Source organism: Eumetopias jubatus, unplaced genomic scaffold (assembly GCF_037043125.1).
Source record: "Eumetopias jubatus isolate StellerSeaLion01/CBP00866 unplaced genomic scaffold, mEumJub1_p1.0 scaffold_16, whole genome shotgun sequence".
Taxonomy (NCBI): Eukaryota; Metazoa; Chordata; class Mammalia; order Carnivora; family Otariidae; genus Eumetopias; species Eumetopias jubatus.
Genome location: NW_028274822.1, coordinates 77,772,170 through 77,788,689, shown reverse-complemented (window position 1 = coordinate 77,788,689; position 16,520 = coordinate 77,772,170). Strand labels below are relative to the sequence as shown.

Genomic DNA, 16,520 nt, shown 5'->3' with positions numbered 1-16,520 from the left:
GCCCATGGGCCTCACGATGCTATACAGTCCCTTCCAAACCCTGAGGCTCTCTCCCCAAATGCACTTTTCCAAGTATATACACACTCACATGGCAGCTTTCCAAGGACATCCTGGCTCTGATGATATAAATACCCTCTCTAATTGTACATCAATTCAATGGAATATCATGGAGCCATTAAAAAATGATGCAGATCTATATTTATTGACACGGGAAAATACAAAGTACAGTTGAGTGAAAAAGCAGATTACAGTGAATGTGCCATATCCATTTCTAAAAATGAAATAAATTCGACATGGTCTGGAAGAATAAACCGTCAACACCTTTGGGTGAGGGTTGAAGGTAATTTCCACTTGAGCTCACCGTGAAACGGCCAAGATTCCAACTAGAATTCAACATGCTGCTTTTGGAAAACCATTCCAGAGAACAGGGAAATTGTGAAACATCTCAAAGGGGAACAATGCTATTCAGGAAGGTCCTGGGGGCTCAGGACTGGAGTTCTGGCTCAGACAAGAAGGAAGCATGCAAATATGGACACGACCCCTGGGGGGCAGTAGAGACCCATACGCCGCTGTAAGTTCGCCAACTTCCGCTGGGAAGGTTCCACACCCAAGGTGTGGTGCCAACACGTGGGGGGGGCGTCTGGTCAAAGCAGGAACACAGGCAGAGGCAAGCCCTGCATTCACAGCCGGCCTCTGTGCTCACTAAGAGGACTGTGATGTGCATGTCAGTTCTCTTCTCTGAACCTTTTTCAGGTTCTTTGTGAGGCCACCCACAGGCGCACATGATGCCCTCAGCGAATCCACAGCCGAGCACTGGAGCAGGGCCTGACCTACACAGGGCCCAACACTGCTCCCCTGCTTTTCCTCACCCACTGATGAGGGAAGAGCAAAGCTCATGAAGGAATACCATCATCCCGGTTGGTGGGGGGTGGGGGGGTGGCTTTCTAACCTCAAGTAAGGGAACATCACTGAGTTACCTTTAATATGGTCCCCATGAGTCTGGGGAAGGTTTGGTCTCTCTTCTGGTACCAAGAAAAGGAACTAGGCATGGGTGAAAATAATGGCAAACTTTATTGGCATAAATCACAGGAACTGACACGGGGAAAAGCCAGGTTAGAAGTTTACAGAGGAAAAAAATAAAATAAAATCATCAAATAACCACTGACCCAGAGGATGGACCCCAGAAACCCCAGTCCCCCCCTAGGGGAGGGGCCTGGGGCAGGTCACTGTAAACAGAGCAATAAGGCCTATGGGTAGAAGTGGAGACATCAGACCTTTGGAGGGGCCTGGCTGACGTCCTCAGACCGGGGCTGCTCCCCATCCTGCCTCAAAGGAGGGGACCCTCTCCCGAGACCCCCGCACGCTCAGCCTCTGCTCTGAGGCTAGTGGAATGGTCCGGCTCTTCCTCACTTTAGACCCCACGGGGGCCCCTTTCTGCTGACCCAGAACCCCAGGCCTGCCTGCTCCTGTTTCCTCCACGGAGGCCAGAGCTCTGGAGGCGTCCCACTACTTTAGCAGGATCTGTCCCTCCGCCGAGTCCTATCAGGCCCCCTTGCAACCACCTGGGCCCTTTCCCCAGACCTCCAGTCTCCAGGAAGGGCAGCAAGTTTGGGGAAATGACGGGCCCAGTGGAATCAACAAGACCCACGGTCAATACCAGACACCAGCTTTCCTCAGAAGACAGAAGAGCCACAGAAAAGCAATGAGGAGGCTGAGAATATTCGGTGGGTTCTCTTTGCTGCCAGAAAGTTCACAGGGGAGCAAATGCTCCTGATGGCTTACTCGGACAGGAATCAGCACCCCCAAAGTGTACTTTCCCCTTCTCCTCCCTCAGGAACAGGACAGATGAGGTTCAGAATTCTAGGCCCCAAAGGGCAAGACACCCTGAGGCCAGTTTCAGTTAAGAGCTTGCTGGCCCAGGTAGTATCCAGGAAGGGGATTTAAAATACAGCAGTTTATCAAACGGTCCTGGTGAGCTGTGAAGTTAAGGAAGGGGAGTCAGAGAGCTGCTCCCGGTTCACCTGCTTGTGCTAAGAAAAAATAAAATACAAATTGCTTCCCCACCCCCAAGCCCTCAGTACAAGGCAAACCCCACACCACAGCCATTGTCACCAACAGGACCAGTGGCCATGGATGAGCAGAGTACAAAAGGGGACATCTTTAAAATCTCTTCAAAATCATTTTGTATATAGAGAAGTAAAAGCAACTCAGACGATATGAATTCAAACCTCAGTGTAGAAATCTATCAAAGTCGGTACAGTGTCCAGGCACAGGGGGGGTAACTCCCCACCTCACACCGTCCCAGAGACGGAGGAAGTGACTATAAAACATTATTGCTGGAGAGGCCTTTCTCAGTAGAACCAGAGCAGTTATGGGGGCTCGGGGGGCAGCGGCCCAGGCCTGGGGAGACCGGAAGGGCAGGAGCACAAGAAACCTTCCACGGCTCCTCAAACACTTCCACCCTTGGATAGATGAATTTATGCTGGCATTGTCTGAAGGGAGCCGGTATCCCCCAGTACTCTCAGGACAAAGATAGGTCAGGTCAGAATCGGGGAGAAGGATAAAAAAAGACCCCGTCTGACCCTGCCTGCCCTTGCCCCTGGCTCCACTGCCAAAGTAGGAGTAAAAGATGGCTCCAGTGTGGGCTGCTGGCCTGGCCAGGCGGGTTGGCGGGGACACACATGGTGCAGGGCGGGGCCCTCCAGCCTCCGCTCCGGGGAGGACGAAGAGCTGACAGCCGGGGGAGGGCTGCAGGAGGAAGGCCCAGAGGCTCTGGCAGGGGAAAGAAGAGCAGGGCCTCTCGCCATCCTGCACCAGCCGAGGGTACGGGTTCCAGTTTCGGTCGGGTTTGCCCCTTCACCCCTGGGCGAGGCCCCTGGGTCACAGTAGCCGTTGGGGAGGCTGGGCCAGGGCAGGGGGACCATGAAGGGTGCCTAGCAGAAGAGCTTGAGGAAGCAGTTCTGACAGTAAGGCTTGTCGTTCTGCTCCTTGAAGGTGCCCTTGTTGAGCTGCTTGAGGCAGAAGGCACAGACGAAGTGCTCCGGGTGGAATTTCTTGGCCATGGCGGTGATGCAGCGGCCCGTGATGGGCTTCTGGCAGCCCGAGCAGAGCGAGCCTCGACGCTCGTGGTAATGCACCTCACAGTAGGGCTGCCCGTCGTGCTCAAAGAAGCTGCCGTTGACAAAGGGCGTGAAGCACTCCTGCCAGGCAGAAGAGGGGGCAGGGCGGAGGGCGGGGGGCTCAGGCTGGGGCTCCAGGCTGAGACAGCCGCCGTCAGGCTCATGACTCCCACTGGCTAAGCACTTCCTATGTGCCAAGTGCTACACTAAACACTTACTGCATTCTCCCAACGGAGGAGGCAACTGAGGCCTGGAAGTTCAGTGACTTGCCTGAGGTCACACAGCTACTAATAAGCTGCACAGCCTGGATTCAAAGAGAGGTCTGACTCCTGGGCAGGTGGCTGAACACTGTGCCCAGAAACCAACCTGCATACTTGGGTATAAAAGTCACTGAGAAGTCCTGAGGTGAGCAGTGTTTCCCAAACTTATCTGGTCCGAGAGCCCTTGTTGGATCCCTAACGTCTGTGGACTCCCATTACCCCCAGAACACAGTCTGGAGACCACTGCCTGTTTCCACTGAAGCTGGTACTGCATTATCTCATTTCATTCTCATATGCCCTTCTGCTGAACATGACGGGTCCCAGGGCTGCCACACAGGACAAGGCTGGGGAACATGCCTACCTTCCCCTTGGTTTCTCCCAGCCTCACTGTGAGCCCTGGCCCAGAACCCACTAGACTTGAAGAATTACATCCCCTATCTGCTCACCCCTTCAATAACCCCTAAGTTAGATCCAGAGAGCACAAGGGGGTGGGGGGAACCTTCTCTCCCAGCGGCCCACTGCCAGCTCCCTCCAGATGAGGGAGCTCCTTACCCGGCACACAAAGCATTCCGGATGCCAGAGGGTGCTGAGGGCCGAGATGTAGTTCTCCAGGATGGCCCGGGCACAGCCGCCACACTTGGGCGCGAACATGTCAAAGTAATCCTTCCGGCAGTAGGCCTTGCCGTCCTTCTCATGGAACCCTGAGAAGCAGGGGTTTGGGGAGCCGAGTGAGGGCCTCTAGAGCTGGAGCCATCCTGACTCTAACAGCAGCGACATCTCCTGCCCCTGCCTCCCAAGCGCTGGCGCGGGGCGGGGGGGGGGGGGGGGGGGCAGCAAGGTGGTCTGCCTGCCAGTCATACCTTCGGGACCAAAGAAGGCTCCACACTGGGCGCAGAAGAAGTGCTCAGGGTGCCACGTCCGGTCAAGGGCTGTCACCACTTTCTGTGAGAGCAAAGTGTGAGATCAGAGACCCGGTGCCAGCACACTGGCCAGATCCCACAGCAGAGACTCACCAGCAGGACTGTCCTTCCCACCGCCCCCCCCACCCCCCGCCTCCCCTCCCCTCCCCCGAGATCAAGTCTCTGCTCACTGTGCTCTGATTACCACCAGGAATTCCAATTTATAGAAGGATGTGACATGCCAGACACACTCTCTCCCCTGAATCTTCCCATGCGGTTAAGGTCATAGGTTCTATTGCGACTCCCATCTTATGAGTGGAGAAACAGGCTCCAAGAGGCTGAGCGTTTCTCTCAACATCTCACAGCAGGAGAGGGAGGGAACCAGCACTCCACTCCATTTATCAGCGCAGGGCTCCTAAGCCCTGGAGTGTCCGCAGCAGGGAATCTGGGATGGGAGGTGGAAGGGAGGCAGAGGCAGAGGGGTCCTGCATCCAGCCTGGGTTTGGATCCCAGCCCCACCACTTCCTAGCTGTGTGAGCTCGGGCTCGGGCTTGAGTGGCCCCCCTGACCATGAAATGGCCAGAGCCACGGTGAAGAGCTGGGCGGTACGCCAGCCTCCCGCCAGCCGCGGGGACTCACATCCAGAATGGGGCCGTTGCAGTAGTAGCAGCGCGGGGAGAAGAGGTTGTGATAGTCCTTTTCACAGTAAGGCTGTCCATCCCGCTCAAAGAAGTTCCGGGATCCGATCTCCTCTTGGCAATGGGTGCAGACGAAGTGCTCCGGGTGCCACGTCTTTCCCATGGCGGTCACAACCTGGGGAAGGAGGCGGCACGAGGCTCGAGGCTCAGGGCCCTGGCCTGCCACAGAGCACCCTCCCCAGAGGAGCCAAGTTCCGGCCACCTGCAGCTCCCTCCCCTGCTCCACCTCCACCTTCATCACCTGCCCAGCAATGGGCTTCTTGCAGGCCCCGCAGACCCCTTTGGCAACCGTGGCGACCCCCAGTTTGTTCAGGTCAGACTGCAGGCTTCCCAGCATACTATCCAGCTGGCTCCCAGGTTTCGGGGGCCCCCCAGGGGGAGAGCTGCTCCCCGTCTTCCCCTGGGCCATGAACTGTGGAGACAGGGAGAGAGGCAGTCAGGACTTCCAGGCTTGGGGATGAGGTCTCGCAGCACCGCGGCACCGGGGGCTTTTCTCCCTCCGGGACAGAGGGGCTGAGGGAGGCAAGCAGTACAACCTCCTCCAGGGCCGCTGGAGCCCGCAGCCCGGAGCCCAGAACCCGGAGCCCAGAACCCGGAGCCCGCTGCCCAGAGCCCGCAGCCTGGAGCCCGGAGCCCAGAACCCAGAGCCCGGAGCCCGGAACCCGGAGCCCGGAGCCCGGAGCCCGGGGGGGTGGGAGTGGCATCCACAAGACATCCTGGCGGTCAGAGGGGCTTGAGGCACCCCACTGGCCTGACCAAGGCCCAGAACACAGGCAAGCAGGACCCTAGGCCCCCAGCCTCGGCACTGACCCCTCCCTTGTCCTGCCCTTCGGGACTGCTCTGCCTGTCGCTCAGAGGCCAGCTGGCCGCCCACGCTTCTCCATCCACCACTTGCTCCAGGCCCTGGATCTTGGATAGGGGAGGAAACGAGGACAAGAAAACTGTTTTTAATTAAGGAAGAAAGAGAAAGAGACCTCGGTATCGGACCATTTCACAAAAGGGAATCTAGGATGAGATAAGAGGATCCCCCACACACCCCCCCCCCCCACCACTGGCAGTACCAGAATTAGGAGGAAAAGTCTAGAGAAAAATGACCCAGAGAGAGCAGCCCAGGGAGAGATGAAGAAGGATAAGAAGGGGAGCCAACTAAAGGCATGGACACAGGAAAGGAAGGGTAAGTGGGGCTGAGAGCACAGAGGCCTTCCGGGTACTGGCCTGGGGGCTGGAGGGGAGGAGTAGGTTTGGCTTCCCTTCTGGGAATGGCTTCCTCAGGGGAACCTGCAGCAGGACCAAGGGCCATGTGGAAGGGGCAGGCAGAGAGAAGCCCCACTGGGAAGGAGGCGGACAGGGTATCAAGGGGCTGGGAGTACAGACAGCAGGTTAAGAGAGGGTCCAGCGTCAAGGCAAGGTCTAAGGAAGGGCGGTGGTACTGTCCTGACTTGTGGACGGAGGGCCAGAGGGGGTGTGTGTGTGTGTCTATGTGCCCGCAAGTGTGCAGAGTGGGGACATGGCCCCGGCGGCGGGACGGGGACAGGGAGGCCTGCCTGCATCGGGGGGAAGAGCGGGTCCTCGTCGGTCTGGCAGCCCACGGACCTCCAAGTGTGGGGTGTAGGAGCGGGAGGGGTGGGGCCCCGCACACCCTCCTCCCGAAGCCCTGCTGCAGCACTCAGGACCCCAGGGGAACCTCGGGCAAGAGTGGAGGGCCCCAGGGAGGAGGGGGCAGGCAGGCTGGGCGAGGGAGAAGGGCTGCGGGCTGAGGCGTCTTTGTGCTGCCAGAGCAAAGGGACAGGAGAAAGAGGAGAAGCCAGAGCAGAGAAGGTTCTTCTTAGGGGAACAGGGGAGCCGGGAGGGAAGACGACCTGGGCAGAAGAAAGGAGGGAGAGAGATGAAACAGAGCGGAGGAGCGGGGAACGGCGCCATCCCCCAGGCTCCCCCTGGGCCTTCCCATCCTGGCACCAAGAGTGAGGCCAGCCTCACCAGGCCACAGGCTGCAGGACCCCTTCCCCCGCCCTCCCTCACACACCACATCTCCCCTCCAGCCATCCTGGGCAAGAGCCTCCTGGTCTGGCCCTGGCCCTGGCCCAGCCCCGGGCACCTCCTTGCTACCTTCTCTACAAGCTGCCCCCCAGCCCGCCTCCCACGAGGCTTCACAGTGATGATGACACCCTCGGTCAGCCAGTCCTCGGCGGGGGCCCCCGCTGCCCCTGCTGCCCCGGTTGCCTCCGGCTGGATGTCCAGCCGACCCTGCAGCTCTGCGATGAGCCGCTCCTGGGAGGGGATTCTGCTCAGGGTGGCGGGGTCCAGCCGGCGGCGAGGGGAGGGCTCCCGGGACATGGGGTGTGCGCGGCCCGTCTCCCGGCTCCTCCTGATCACAGAGCGGATCTGGGGGGGAGGGGGAAGCTGTCACTGTCCCACTCTGGGCTCAGCCCAGGCTGCTCAGTCCACACACAGGTGCCCCGGGCAGGAGGAGAGGGCAGAACAAGACTGCCAGAGAAGAGCCAAGCAGAGGTGAGGTGGAGGCAGGGGGCAGAGCCGACCCTCCACCCAGCGTTCACCTCCAAGTCAGCAATGACATTGGGCAGGACTTCACCTCCAGGGGCCTCAGCTTCTCTATCCTTGAAATGGGGTTAAAGTATTTTCTTGGCTGATTATTCCAAGATTCTTTGAAAGGACGTAAGTGGATATTCTTGAAAAGGCATAAGGCTCTTTATTTGATCTGTCGTAGAAAAATGTGATCTTTCCTGCCAGTAAATCTTTTAATTAGTTTTCTTTTCCTGGTGTCTATTATAACCTGCTCATTTGTAGTGCTTTTAGATTTTTTGTTGTTGCTCTAGTCTGCTTTTTGGAAAGGACATAAAATTTTAATCGAGCAAGAAGCAAATAAGAACAATAACATCAGCCATGCCTTATTGAAGACCATGTGCTGTGTTCTCAGCACTTTACAGGCATTACCTCATTTAATCCTTGGACAATGATCAGGGGAAATGGTCTATTATCACCCCATTTTCTATTTTTTAAGTAGGCTCCACACCCAACATGGGGCCCGAACTCGCGGCCCCGAGATCAAGAGTCATACGCTCTACTGACTGAGCCCGCCAGGCCTCCTTACTATTACCCCCATTTTAAGATAAGAAAGCTGAGGCTGGTAGGGGTTTGCCCAAGGTCAGACAGGGCAGCAGGTACTGGAAGCGTGGTTTGTATTCAGTACTATCTGGTTCCAAAGCCCATGCTTTTAACCATTTCACACACATCACGTCAGGAGCTCAGGGGTAGTCCATCTAGAGGAAAGAGCCTTCAAACAAGCAGGAGGCGGACTGTCACTAAGAGAATTTCCAGGGCCCAGAGGCTCCACTGGCCCCACAGAGCCCACTGCTGAACACTGGTCATCAGGGTCACAGGCCACGCGATCTTGGGTTTGCCGCCCAAGCAGACATGCACAGAGTGGGAGGCTACATGCGGTTAGCCAGGCGTGGCCCACACTCAGGCCCGCCCAATGGCCATGCCCGGCAGCCGTGCGAAGCTTGCGCCTGCCTGGCCAGAGGTGCAAATCCTCTCAGTCGTGCTGGGCGTGTCCATGACCATGGCAGGTGGAAGCTCCGGCTGTCCCCTCCTGGCCTCGGCAGCAGCTTCGGTGGCGCCCTCTGGCCGCGTGGGGGTGTCGGGTCCCTGGGTGGGCCTGACCAGCCTTCCCCTCATGGGTGTCTGTCCACCTAACTGCTCCTCGTCAACTGGGGCCGGGCGGCTGCTTTCCGGCTCCCCTGGCTCTGGCTCTGCCCTCCGCTCCCGCTGTCCACATTCCTTTGTGAGATTCCAGGTGTCTGGGAAGATAGCCTGCCGGTCCCCAGCCACGACAGCTGGCTCAGGTACTTCCTGGAAGCTGGGTGTGGCTCCGCCGGGGATCTCAGGCCTGGGCACCTCCAAAGCCCACAGCTGCTCCCGAGCGGCAGCCATGGCTTCCTCTGGGTACAAGGGGTTAGCCAACAGCTCCTGGGAACCTGCACACCCAGCTTGGCGGGGTGGTGTGTGGCAGGGGGGCGCCCTGGAAAGCTCATTTGTAAGGTTTGGTAGGTTTCTCCCAACCTGAGCCTGGCTCTCTGCATCAAACGGCCCCAGAGAACCCTCCACAGAGGGAGACCTTGAGCCGGGAGTGTCAGGTGTCGCCTGGAGGCCAGCCAAATCAAGCCAGCTGGGAGCCACAGGAGGTAGAAGGCCCCACCCATTATCCTGGTCCTCCAAGCAGAGGATCTCCTGGGTGGGAGCATGGCCTCCAGAGGGGAGCTCAGTAGTGGATGGCAAGAATACAGAGAGCCCAGGAGGAGGAGGAGAAGGTATGTGGTGTGGGGATGGAGCCGGTTTGGGAGGCAGCCCCAGGGAGCTCAAGGCCACAGCAGAGGAGCTGGTCTAGACAAAAGGCAGAAAGGAGAGGAGAGAGAGATGGGAGAGGTGAGGAGAGGTGCTATCTGCAAAGGGTGGGCTTGGCCTGAGGGCTCTGAGAGCCACAATCGACAGTGACCAAGACCAGACTGAGGTGGCTGAGAACCTGAAGCATGGGGACTGGCCTGCGAAAAAGACCCAGACCCCACAAAGGTTTTCCTGGGCTCCACATCCCTGGCCCCCATCAAACCCAGGCAGTAGAAAGCCGCCACTGAGCCACGCCTGTAGGGCCACCCCAGTCAGAGTAGGGACAAGGGAGAAAAGGCTACAGAGGGTGGACCACGGGAGACAGTGACCAGGAAGGGCAGCCCAAACACTAATTGAGAGAGAGTCGGCCGCAGGCAGCTGCTCTGCTTCCTCCAAACTTTGCTCAACCTGGCTGTCTCCCCCAGACAATCCTAGCCTTCCTGGGTCCCCCAAGACCTTCATCTTGGAGCACAGCTACAACCAGCGCACCTTCTTGTGGGCACTGCAACGCTGGCTGTCTCAGAAAGTAAAAACAGGGGCGCCTGGTGGTTCAGTCGGTTAAGCGTCCGACTCTTGATTTCAGATTGGGTCATGATCTCAGGGTCCTGGGATCAAGCCCCACATCAGGCTCCCGCTCAGCAGAAAGTCTCTCTCTCTCTCTCTCTCTCTCTCTCTCTCTCCCTCTGCCCCTCCCCCTGCTCATATTCTCTCTCTCTCTAATAATCTAAAAAAAAAAAAAGGGTAAAAACAGCCTAAAGGGTGGTAGCGCAGGGCTCCCCAAGGCCAACACCAAAGCCCAAGGGATTTGTTTCTGATGGTGGCCACTCACCACCCACAACCACTGGCACGTGAGGGTCACAAGCCCAGGTAGCTCCCATCCCCCACTGTGAAACCCCAGCTGGAGGGACTCCTGGAGGTACCCTCAGGGCCAAGAGCACTCAGATGGCCTGCTCCCCTTCTCAGATTCCCTACTGCATGCCCCAAAGATCTCAGGCAGACCCACGTGGAAGGGTGAAGTCAGCAACTGCTGGAGATCAGTCAGGCACTGCATCTTCTAAATAAAACATCTTGGGTCTGGCAGGCCTGAGAGGCCCAGGACGGGAGGGGAAGGGATGCCGCATGCGGGACTGGCCCAGGAGCCTGAGGGGTTTCGGTTTCCCACAGACAAAACCTGTGGGGGTTCAGGCCTGTGGAGGGAAGGGGGAAGGATGGAGGGAGGCTGGTAAAGGAGACCTGTGCATTCAGAAGCCAGAGGCAGACAGAAAAGGGATGTGCTGAGGACAGACAGCCAGTGTGGGAGATGGGGCTCCAGGGCAAATGACCTCTCAGGCATAGGATCCCAGGCCCACACGGCCCAGCAGAGAATGCCCTCCCCCGCAAAGAGCAACCATCAACACAGAACCCTTTGTCCCAGCTTCCTGATCCCCTCGCCTGGGTGGCTGGGAGCTGGAAGCAACCCGGGAGGAAGGAATTTCCCTGCTAAGTGCTTCTCTGCCCTCAGATGCCATGAGGCAGCCCAGTCCCCATAAGGCCTGGTCTGACCCTCCCTCCCCAGCATCCTGGCAAGGCCAGAGCCCCGGAGGGTCCCTGGCTCAGGGTGAGGCACCCAAACACTGAGGGCCCGAGTTCCAGCTACTCACGCTGAGGTAGAGGGGAAGAAGAATGTGGGGGCAGGGAAGAGGAGGGGTCTCGGAGCACCTTGAAATCCGAAAGGGAGGCCATCAGCTCGTCCAGCTCCCTGGTGGCTGAGGAGGCTGAGATGCGTGTCTGCTGCTGGCTGGAGGTCACTCGCTGAGGGCTGCTCATCTCACCCTGGTTCACAGTGATGGCAGGGCTGCAGGGCGGGCACGGCATCAGTGGGGACCCCAGAGGCCAGCTCCGTGTTCCCCCAGAGTGGTCCTCTCCTCTCCAGGGTCTCAACATCTCAGCTCTCACATGGGGGCCCCCCTCCAACTCCAGAGAAGCCCACCAGCTCCCGATCACAGCCATGGGAACAGAGTTGAGGTAGGAGGTGGGAGAAGAGGGCAGCTCGACGGGCCCCTTGCTCAGGAGGACAGCTCTGGCCCTCCCAGCCCGAGTTCAAGCTCGCCTGTTAAACCAGCCCAAGTACCACGTGTGTCCCCCCACAACACCGCATGATGTACCTGTGAGATTGTTCCAACAACACAGTAACACCAAGAAGGGCTAACATTCAGTAACCACCAACCATCCATGTGCGTTGTGTGCTCTGAGCCAGAAACCATTCCAGAAACTTTCCGTGTATTATTGGGTCTCATCCCATCAAGGCAGGTGGCCTTACCGCCATTATCCCATATCTCTTTATCCCGTTTTACACACAGGAAAACTAAGGCTTGAGAGACAACGCTCAGTAAGGACGGAACCAAGATCCGAGCCCTTACAGCGTGGCTCCAGACCCTGCACAGATAGCCACTAAGCTATCGGCACCCTCGGCATGCACAATGTCATCTTTTCTGATGGTTGGGGGCTCACTGAAGGCAGGGAGGGTGTCCATGGGACTCTGCGAACCCCCCAGTGCCTGGTCCAGGGCCTGGCAAACAACAGGCAGAGGGAAGGGGTGACAACTGGGCCAAGCGGACAGACACCGGAGCCCAGCGCTGGCTGGGCAAGACCTCCCCTGCCCGGGAGAGCCCAGTGATACTCACACGGGGCTGGGCACGGAGCTCTCCAGTTCATCCAAGAGACTCTCCACACTGGGCCGTACATCCTCCAGGCCACGGCCCCCATTCCGCTTGGGCTTCTCTTTCGTCAGAGGCCCGGCTTTGCCTCCCAGTGGGCTGTTATTCTCTGGGATGCCATAGTGGGGGCTCAGAGCCCCAGGCAGCGGGGGACTTGAGTTGGCCTCATCTTGGAAGAGCGAGAGAGAAAGGCTGCTCAGCCCTGACCCCTCTGAGGATCCAGAGGCCAGCAGGTGGGCCCAGGGGGCCAGTCCTACCTGCAGGGAAGCCCGGGGGGTTATGCTGCACCGCATTCAGTTCCAGCAGCAGGCGGTCGAGTTCAGAAAGGTTGCTGCCCAGGGAGGAGCTCATCACCGTGGGTGAAGGCTCGGCCGACTTCTGCTTGTTGGGGAAACTGAGAGGCAGAGGGGAGGCCACCGTGAGAGGCACCCCCCAGCTTTGGCAGCCCCCCCAAGACTCCAGGGGATTAAGGTGGCACGGGTGTGAAGTCTCCCCCAGCAAGAGATGGGACAGTGGGGAAGGGATGTGCTGAGAAGAGGGGAGGAAGGAAGTCTTGCCTCAGTTCCTCAACGACACACGGGGACGTGACAGCCCAGCCCTGCTACTGTACGGGGATGGCAGTGCTAAGGCCACCAGGCTAGCCCAAGACAGGATGAGCTGGCCAGCAGCCTCGGGGCCTTGTGCCGGCTGCTGCCAGGCCGGAGCCCTGGCCCTGGCAGGGAAGGAGCGCTCGGAGGGCTGCATCACTACCTGTAGACGTGCTCTTCCTCAGCGGCTCGGGAACACGGGGGGCCGGCGCCGTCCTGGGGGACAGAGGCGCTGCAAGTTTTGGCACTGGAGCCGTACACGGGTGACGGGGACTGAGGCTGCAGGGAACAGAATGCTCAGAGCTTCCCCCAGGGGAGGAACAGGAACAGCCCGAGTCACCCCCAGGAGGCTCCTGCTCACAGACCGTCTCACCAGGGAATTCCCACACTCCGGCCAGGAGACAGGTGATTAATACTTGGTCACTTGCCCCCTCACGTGGCCTCTGGGAGACCCAGCCGTTTCCTGGCCCCTCTCCCCATCGCCCTGATCCCATTCGTTCCTGGCTCCCCAAGCTGCTGCCAGACAACCTCCTACTGCCCCAAAGCCTCGATTCCCTGTCTACCCCGCCCCTGTCCCCACCTTACCTGCTGGTGGATGAATCGGGAGGCACTGGGCTGCCACTGGTCTAGGGGGTCAAGAACCGTGCCATTGAGGGCCTCACTGGACGGGGGTGGCGGGACAGGCGGTGGCACGGCAATCTCCTGGTATGTGTGGTTTCCAGTTGGGTATGAGTAGGGGGTCTCCTCGGGCAAGAACACGGGCCGTTTGGAGATGTGGGAGGTGGTGGACTCCAAGTCTGCCAGCAGGGCGTCTGCAGAGAGAACACGCTCAGAGCTGGTAGGAACCAGGGATCCTGGGAACACACCGTCCAGGGGCAGTGCCCTCCCGGCCTGCTGCACCCAAGAGTTAATGACTTCTGAGCACCTGCCCCACCCCTGGGAGAAGGAAGCCTCGGGGCAGGAAGCTATCAGCCCAGACCAGCCTGGCTAAGAACCAGCTTCTACTGACCTCTTCTCCCCAGCCCAAGGCTGAAGGGGCTGTGGAGGCTCCTGGGCTGCCCTTGAGGCTCTCCTACCTCTGGCACTCGGGCACCTGCGTTCCCTCCCGACAGGGCTGTGCAGCTGGCTGGCTGGAAGTCAGAAATGCCTGCCTAGAACTCGGCACTCTGACTCCACAGGGTAAGGCGGGGAGAATGGGCGGGAGGGGCCCCACGTCATGGGGAGGGGCCCAGGCAGTGCCAGGTCCCACTTAAATTCCAGGAGCTTGGGCTTTCTCAGCAAACCACCCCCCCAACTGGAGTGGTCCCTGGGGTATGGTACCTGCCTTTCTGACCAGGTGGAAGCAAAACCCCAGGCTCCATGCTCCTCCCGAGGCCCTGGGCTACAGGGTAAGGTACGTGGGGAGGTGGGGGCTGGGTCAAGGCTGGTGCAGTGTTCCCCACCCCCTCAGCTGAGCAGGGGGCAGGACTGCTCTGTAGGCTGTTTCTGCGGAAGCCTGGCAAGCAGCCTGGCCCCAAAGGCTCCAGGGCCCCGCTACTTTGCTTTTAACAGCAGAAGGGAGCCGAATCGAGTGCAAGCTTCCATTACCCTGGCTCCGGGCGGCCAACAGGGGGACCCTGGATCTCCCCAGTCTCCAGACAAGAGAACAGCTGGAGGGGCAGGAGTAGGAACCGCCGACAACCCCTCAACTTCAATCCTCCCCTCCTGAGACCCTCAACAGCCCCACAGCCCAGAGAGCCTGGCCCCAACACCACACCCTCATTCCTACCATATTCAAGGACTTGCTCACTCTCACTTTCCATGCCGACCTGCTGGGGGTCAGAAATGCTCAGTCCCTGGCGCCGAGGATATCATTTATCAGAAAGCAATGGCTGTATCTACACCAATCCCTAAGAACAGGCACCATGCTAGGCACTGTGTGTATGGGGTCTCTCCGTGAATCCTAAAATACTGGATAAAAGCTGGAATTCTGATCCTCCCTTTACAGACGGGGAAAGGGCCTTCAAGAGGTGGTGGAACCTGCCCAGATAACAAAGCCAGTGAGAGACAGGACTGTCTGGCTCTTCAGTAGCCCCAAGCCCCAAAAATCTGGCCCGCAAGAGTCTGCTGTGATCACAACATGATGTCATATTTAAACGGTACAACTTCCTGACTGTCAGGGCCCAGGGCTGATCCTTCTTCACGCCCTGTCCTCAACCCTACCCCTGCTCAGCAGAGGGAAGCAAGGGGGGCCCACACCTCCCAGCTGCCTGCCCTACCCTCCCGCCCCCAAGGCTGGCCACACCTACCCCCAGCTCTTACCCAGAGGGTCAGAAGGGGAGCTTGTCACAAGGCCCAGGACCCTGGGGCCAGCAGCCCGGCATAAGGGTCTCCTGACTTCCGAGGAAAGTCAGTTCCTGCAGCCCTCTCCCCCTCCAGATCTCTATAAGAGTCTGGCTTCCCGTCTCTAGCAAAGCAGAACTAGAGGCCATCAGTGTGTGCCTAGGTAATGACGGAAAAGGAACCAGTGTCCAGGGCCAATCTCAGTGGCCTCTGAATGGCCGCACCTGCTGCCTTGGCTTCACACGGCATCCCCACTTCCCCTGGGCCCGATTCAGCAGGGGCAGGGTCTCCCCTTTTCCATCAAAGGCAGAGCCAGCTGGAAAACCCCACAGGGCTCCCCCAAGCAGGCACCACGTACAGCCCCAGTGGGAGTAACAGGAGGGGCTGCCGCGCCTGACGGCCCCCCAGGAACTTTACCCCGCATTCCTTCCCTTCCTCCTCACGGCAACACCAGCACGGAGGGTAAAAGTGAGGCGCAGGGAGGCAGAGTCACGTGCCCAGGCTGCCAACGCGGGCTGACGGGACCCGGCCAGGATCTGAACTCGGGGCTCTCAGGCTCCACTCAACAGAAGACAAATGGTTAACCTATCCCATCAGACCCTCGAGGGAGGGCCTCCACGGCCTTCTGCCTCGAATCCCCTCCCCCTCCCCCAACTCTAAGTCTGGTTTACAATTTCACTGGGTTCTTTTACACACCGATGCATCTGTTGGTCAGAAGGAGCAGTCCTAGGGGGACAGAAACAAAAGGTCCCAGGAGTTCAAGTCCGAGCTCCTCTATCTAATCTCCACGGCCACACAGCCAATCCCTTCGCTTCCCTGAGCCTCAGCTGCCCTGGCAAGCTGGGATTCATAATTCCTACCTCACAGTATCAGTGTGAGGTCTACATGGGATAGCAGATGCTACAGGACATGGGAAGCTGCAAATATCAGATCTCATTTGTTTTGTGAAATTCTGAAAAACATCTTCCTCCAAGGAGGTCAGGGTAGGATGCAAAGTACTCACCACTCCTACATCTTCTATGGGTAGAATCTGGACAAGACATGACAAGGGCAACCCTCACAAGAAAAGCAAAGGAATAAAGTAACATTCAGAGTAAAGCGTGTGTGGACGCCAGGGGAAAAGCACATCAAACGTGTGTCTGCCTGAGTGGGAGAGCACATGCACGAGGCACTCCTTCTCTCTCTGCACCCTTAGTCGTTGCTCAGTGACTGCACAGGACGTGGTGTCACTGTCTCCCCAGAGCTCCCCACAAATGCCTCAGGGAAAGGAGCCAGGAATATAGGAGGCAGCCAAGGAGGCCTCTGGCCTCTACTTTGGTTTTCTATGGGTTCAGAAGGTCACTATGTCCCCAAAGCCTGCAAAATGGTTTCGGGCCAAAGTCTCCTTGCAAGCTCAGCAAACTCCTCCCCTGCTTGAGTTACCAAAGGTGGCAGAGGGAAGAGTGCTCAGGGGAGTCCACTTGCAAGCAGTACCCCATGGGTGGGTCCTCCAGTCTTCAGCAACATCTACTGCCTGGTACCTAGCTCTAAATACCCGA

General features: G+C 58.5%; 1 protein-coding gene across 3 annotated transcripts in view; it reads right to left on the bottom strand.

Moving 5' to 3' along the window:
* Positions 1–1,052: 1,052 nt before the first annotated feature.
* Positions 1,053–16,520, bottom strand: part of PXN (paxillin) — a 47,844-nt gene continuing 32,376 nt past the window's right edge. Inside the window, exons 2-15 of one of the 3 annotated variants that reach the window (XM_088019579.1) lie at positions 13,246–13,472; positions 12,824–12,939; positions 12,331–12,467; positions 12,041–12,242; positions 11,076–11,211; positions 8,508–9,377; positions 7,083–7,358; positions 6,521–6,835; positions 5,787–5,885; positions 5,218–5,388; positions 4,918–5,091; positions 4,240–4,321; positions 3,932–4,080; positions 1,053–3,200 (exon numbers count right to left, since the gene is read on the bottom strand). In XM_088019579.1, the coding sequence (XP_087875705.1) occupies positions 2,934–3,200; positions 3,932–4,080; positions 4,240–4,321; positions 4,918–5,091; positions 5,218–5,388; positions 5,787–5,885; positions 6,521–6,835; positions 7,083–7,358; positions 8,508–9,377; positions 11,076–11,211; positions 12,041–12,242; positions 12,331–12,467; positions 12,824–12,939; positions 13,246–13,472 (3,221 nt within the window). In that variant the 3' untranslated portion in view covers positions 1,053–2,933. The remainder of the gene's footprint in view (positions 3,201–3,931; positions 4,081–4,239; positions 4,322–4,917; positions 5,092–5,217; positions 5,389–5,786; positions 5,886–6,520; positions 6,836–7,082; positions 7,359–8,507; positions 9,378–11,075; positions 11,212–12,040; positions 12,243–12,330; positions 12,468–12,823; positions 12,940–13,245; positions 13,473–16,520) is intronic. The other 2 variants (XM_028116691.2, XM_028116692.2) reach the window with 2 other exon arrangements.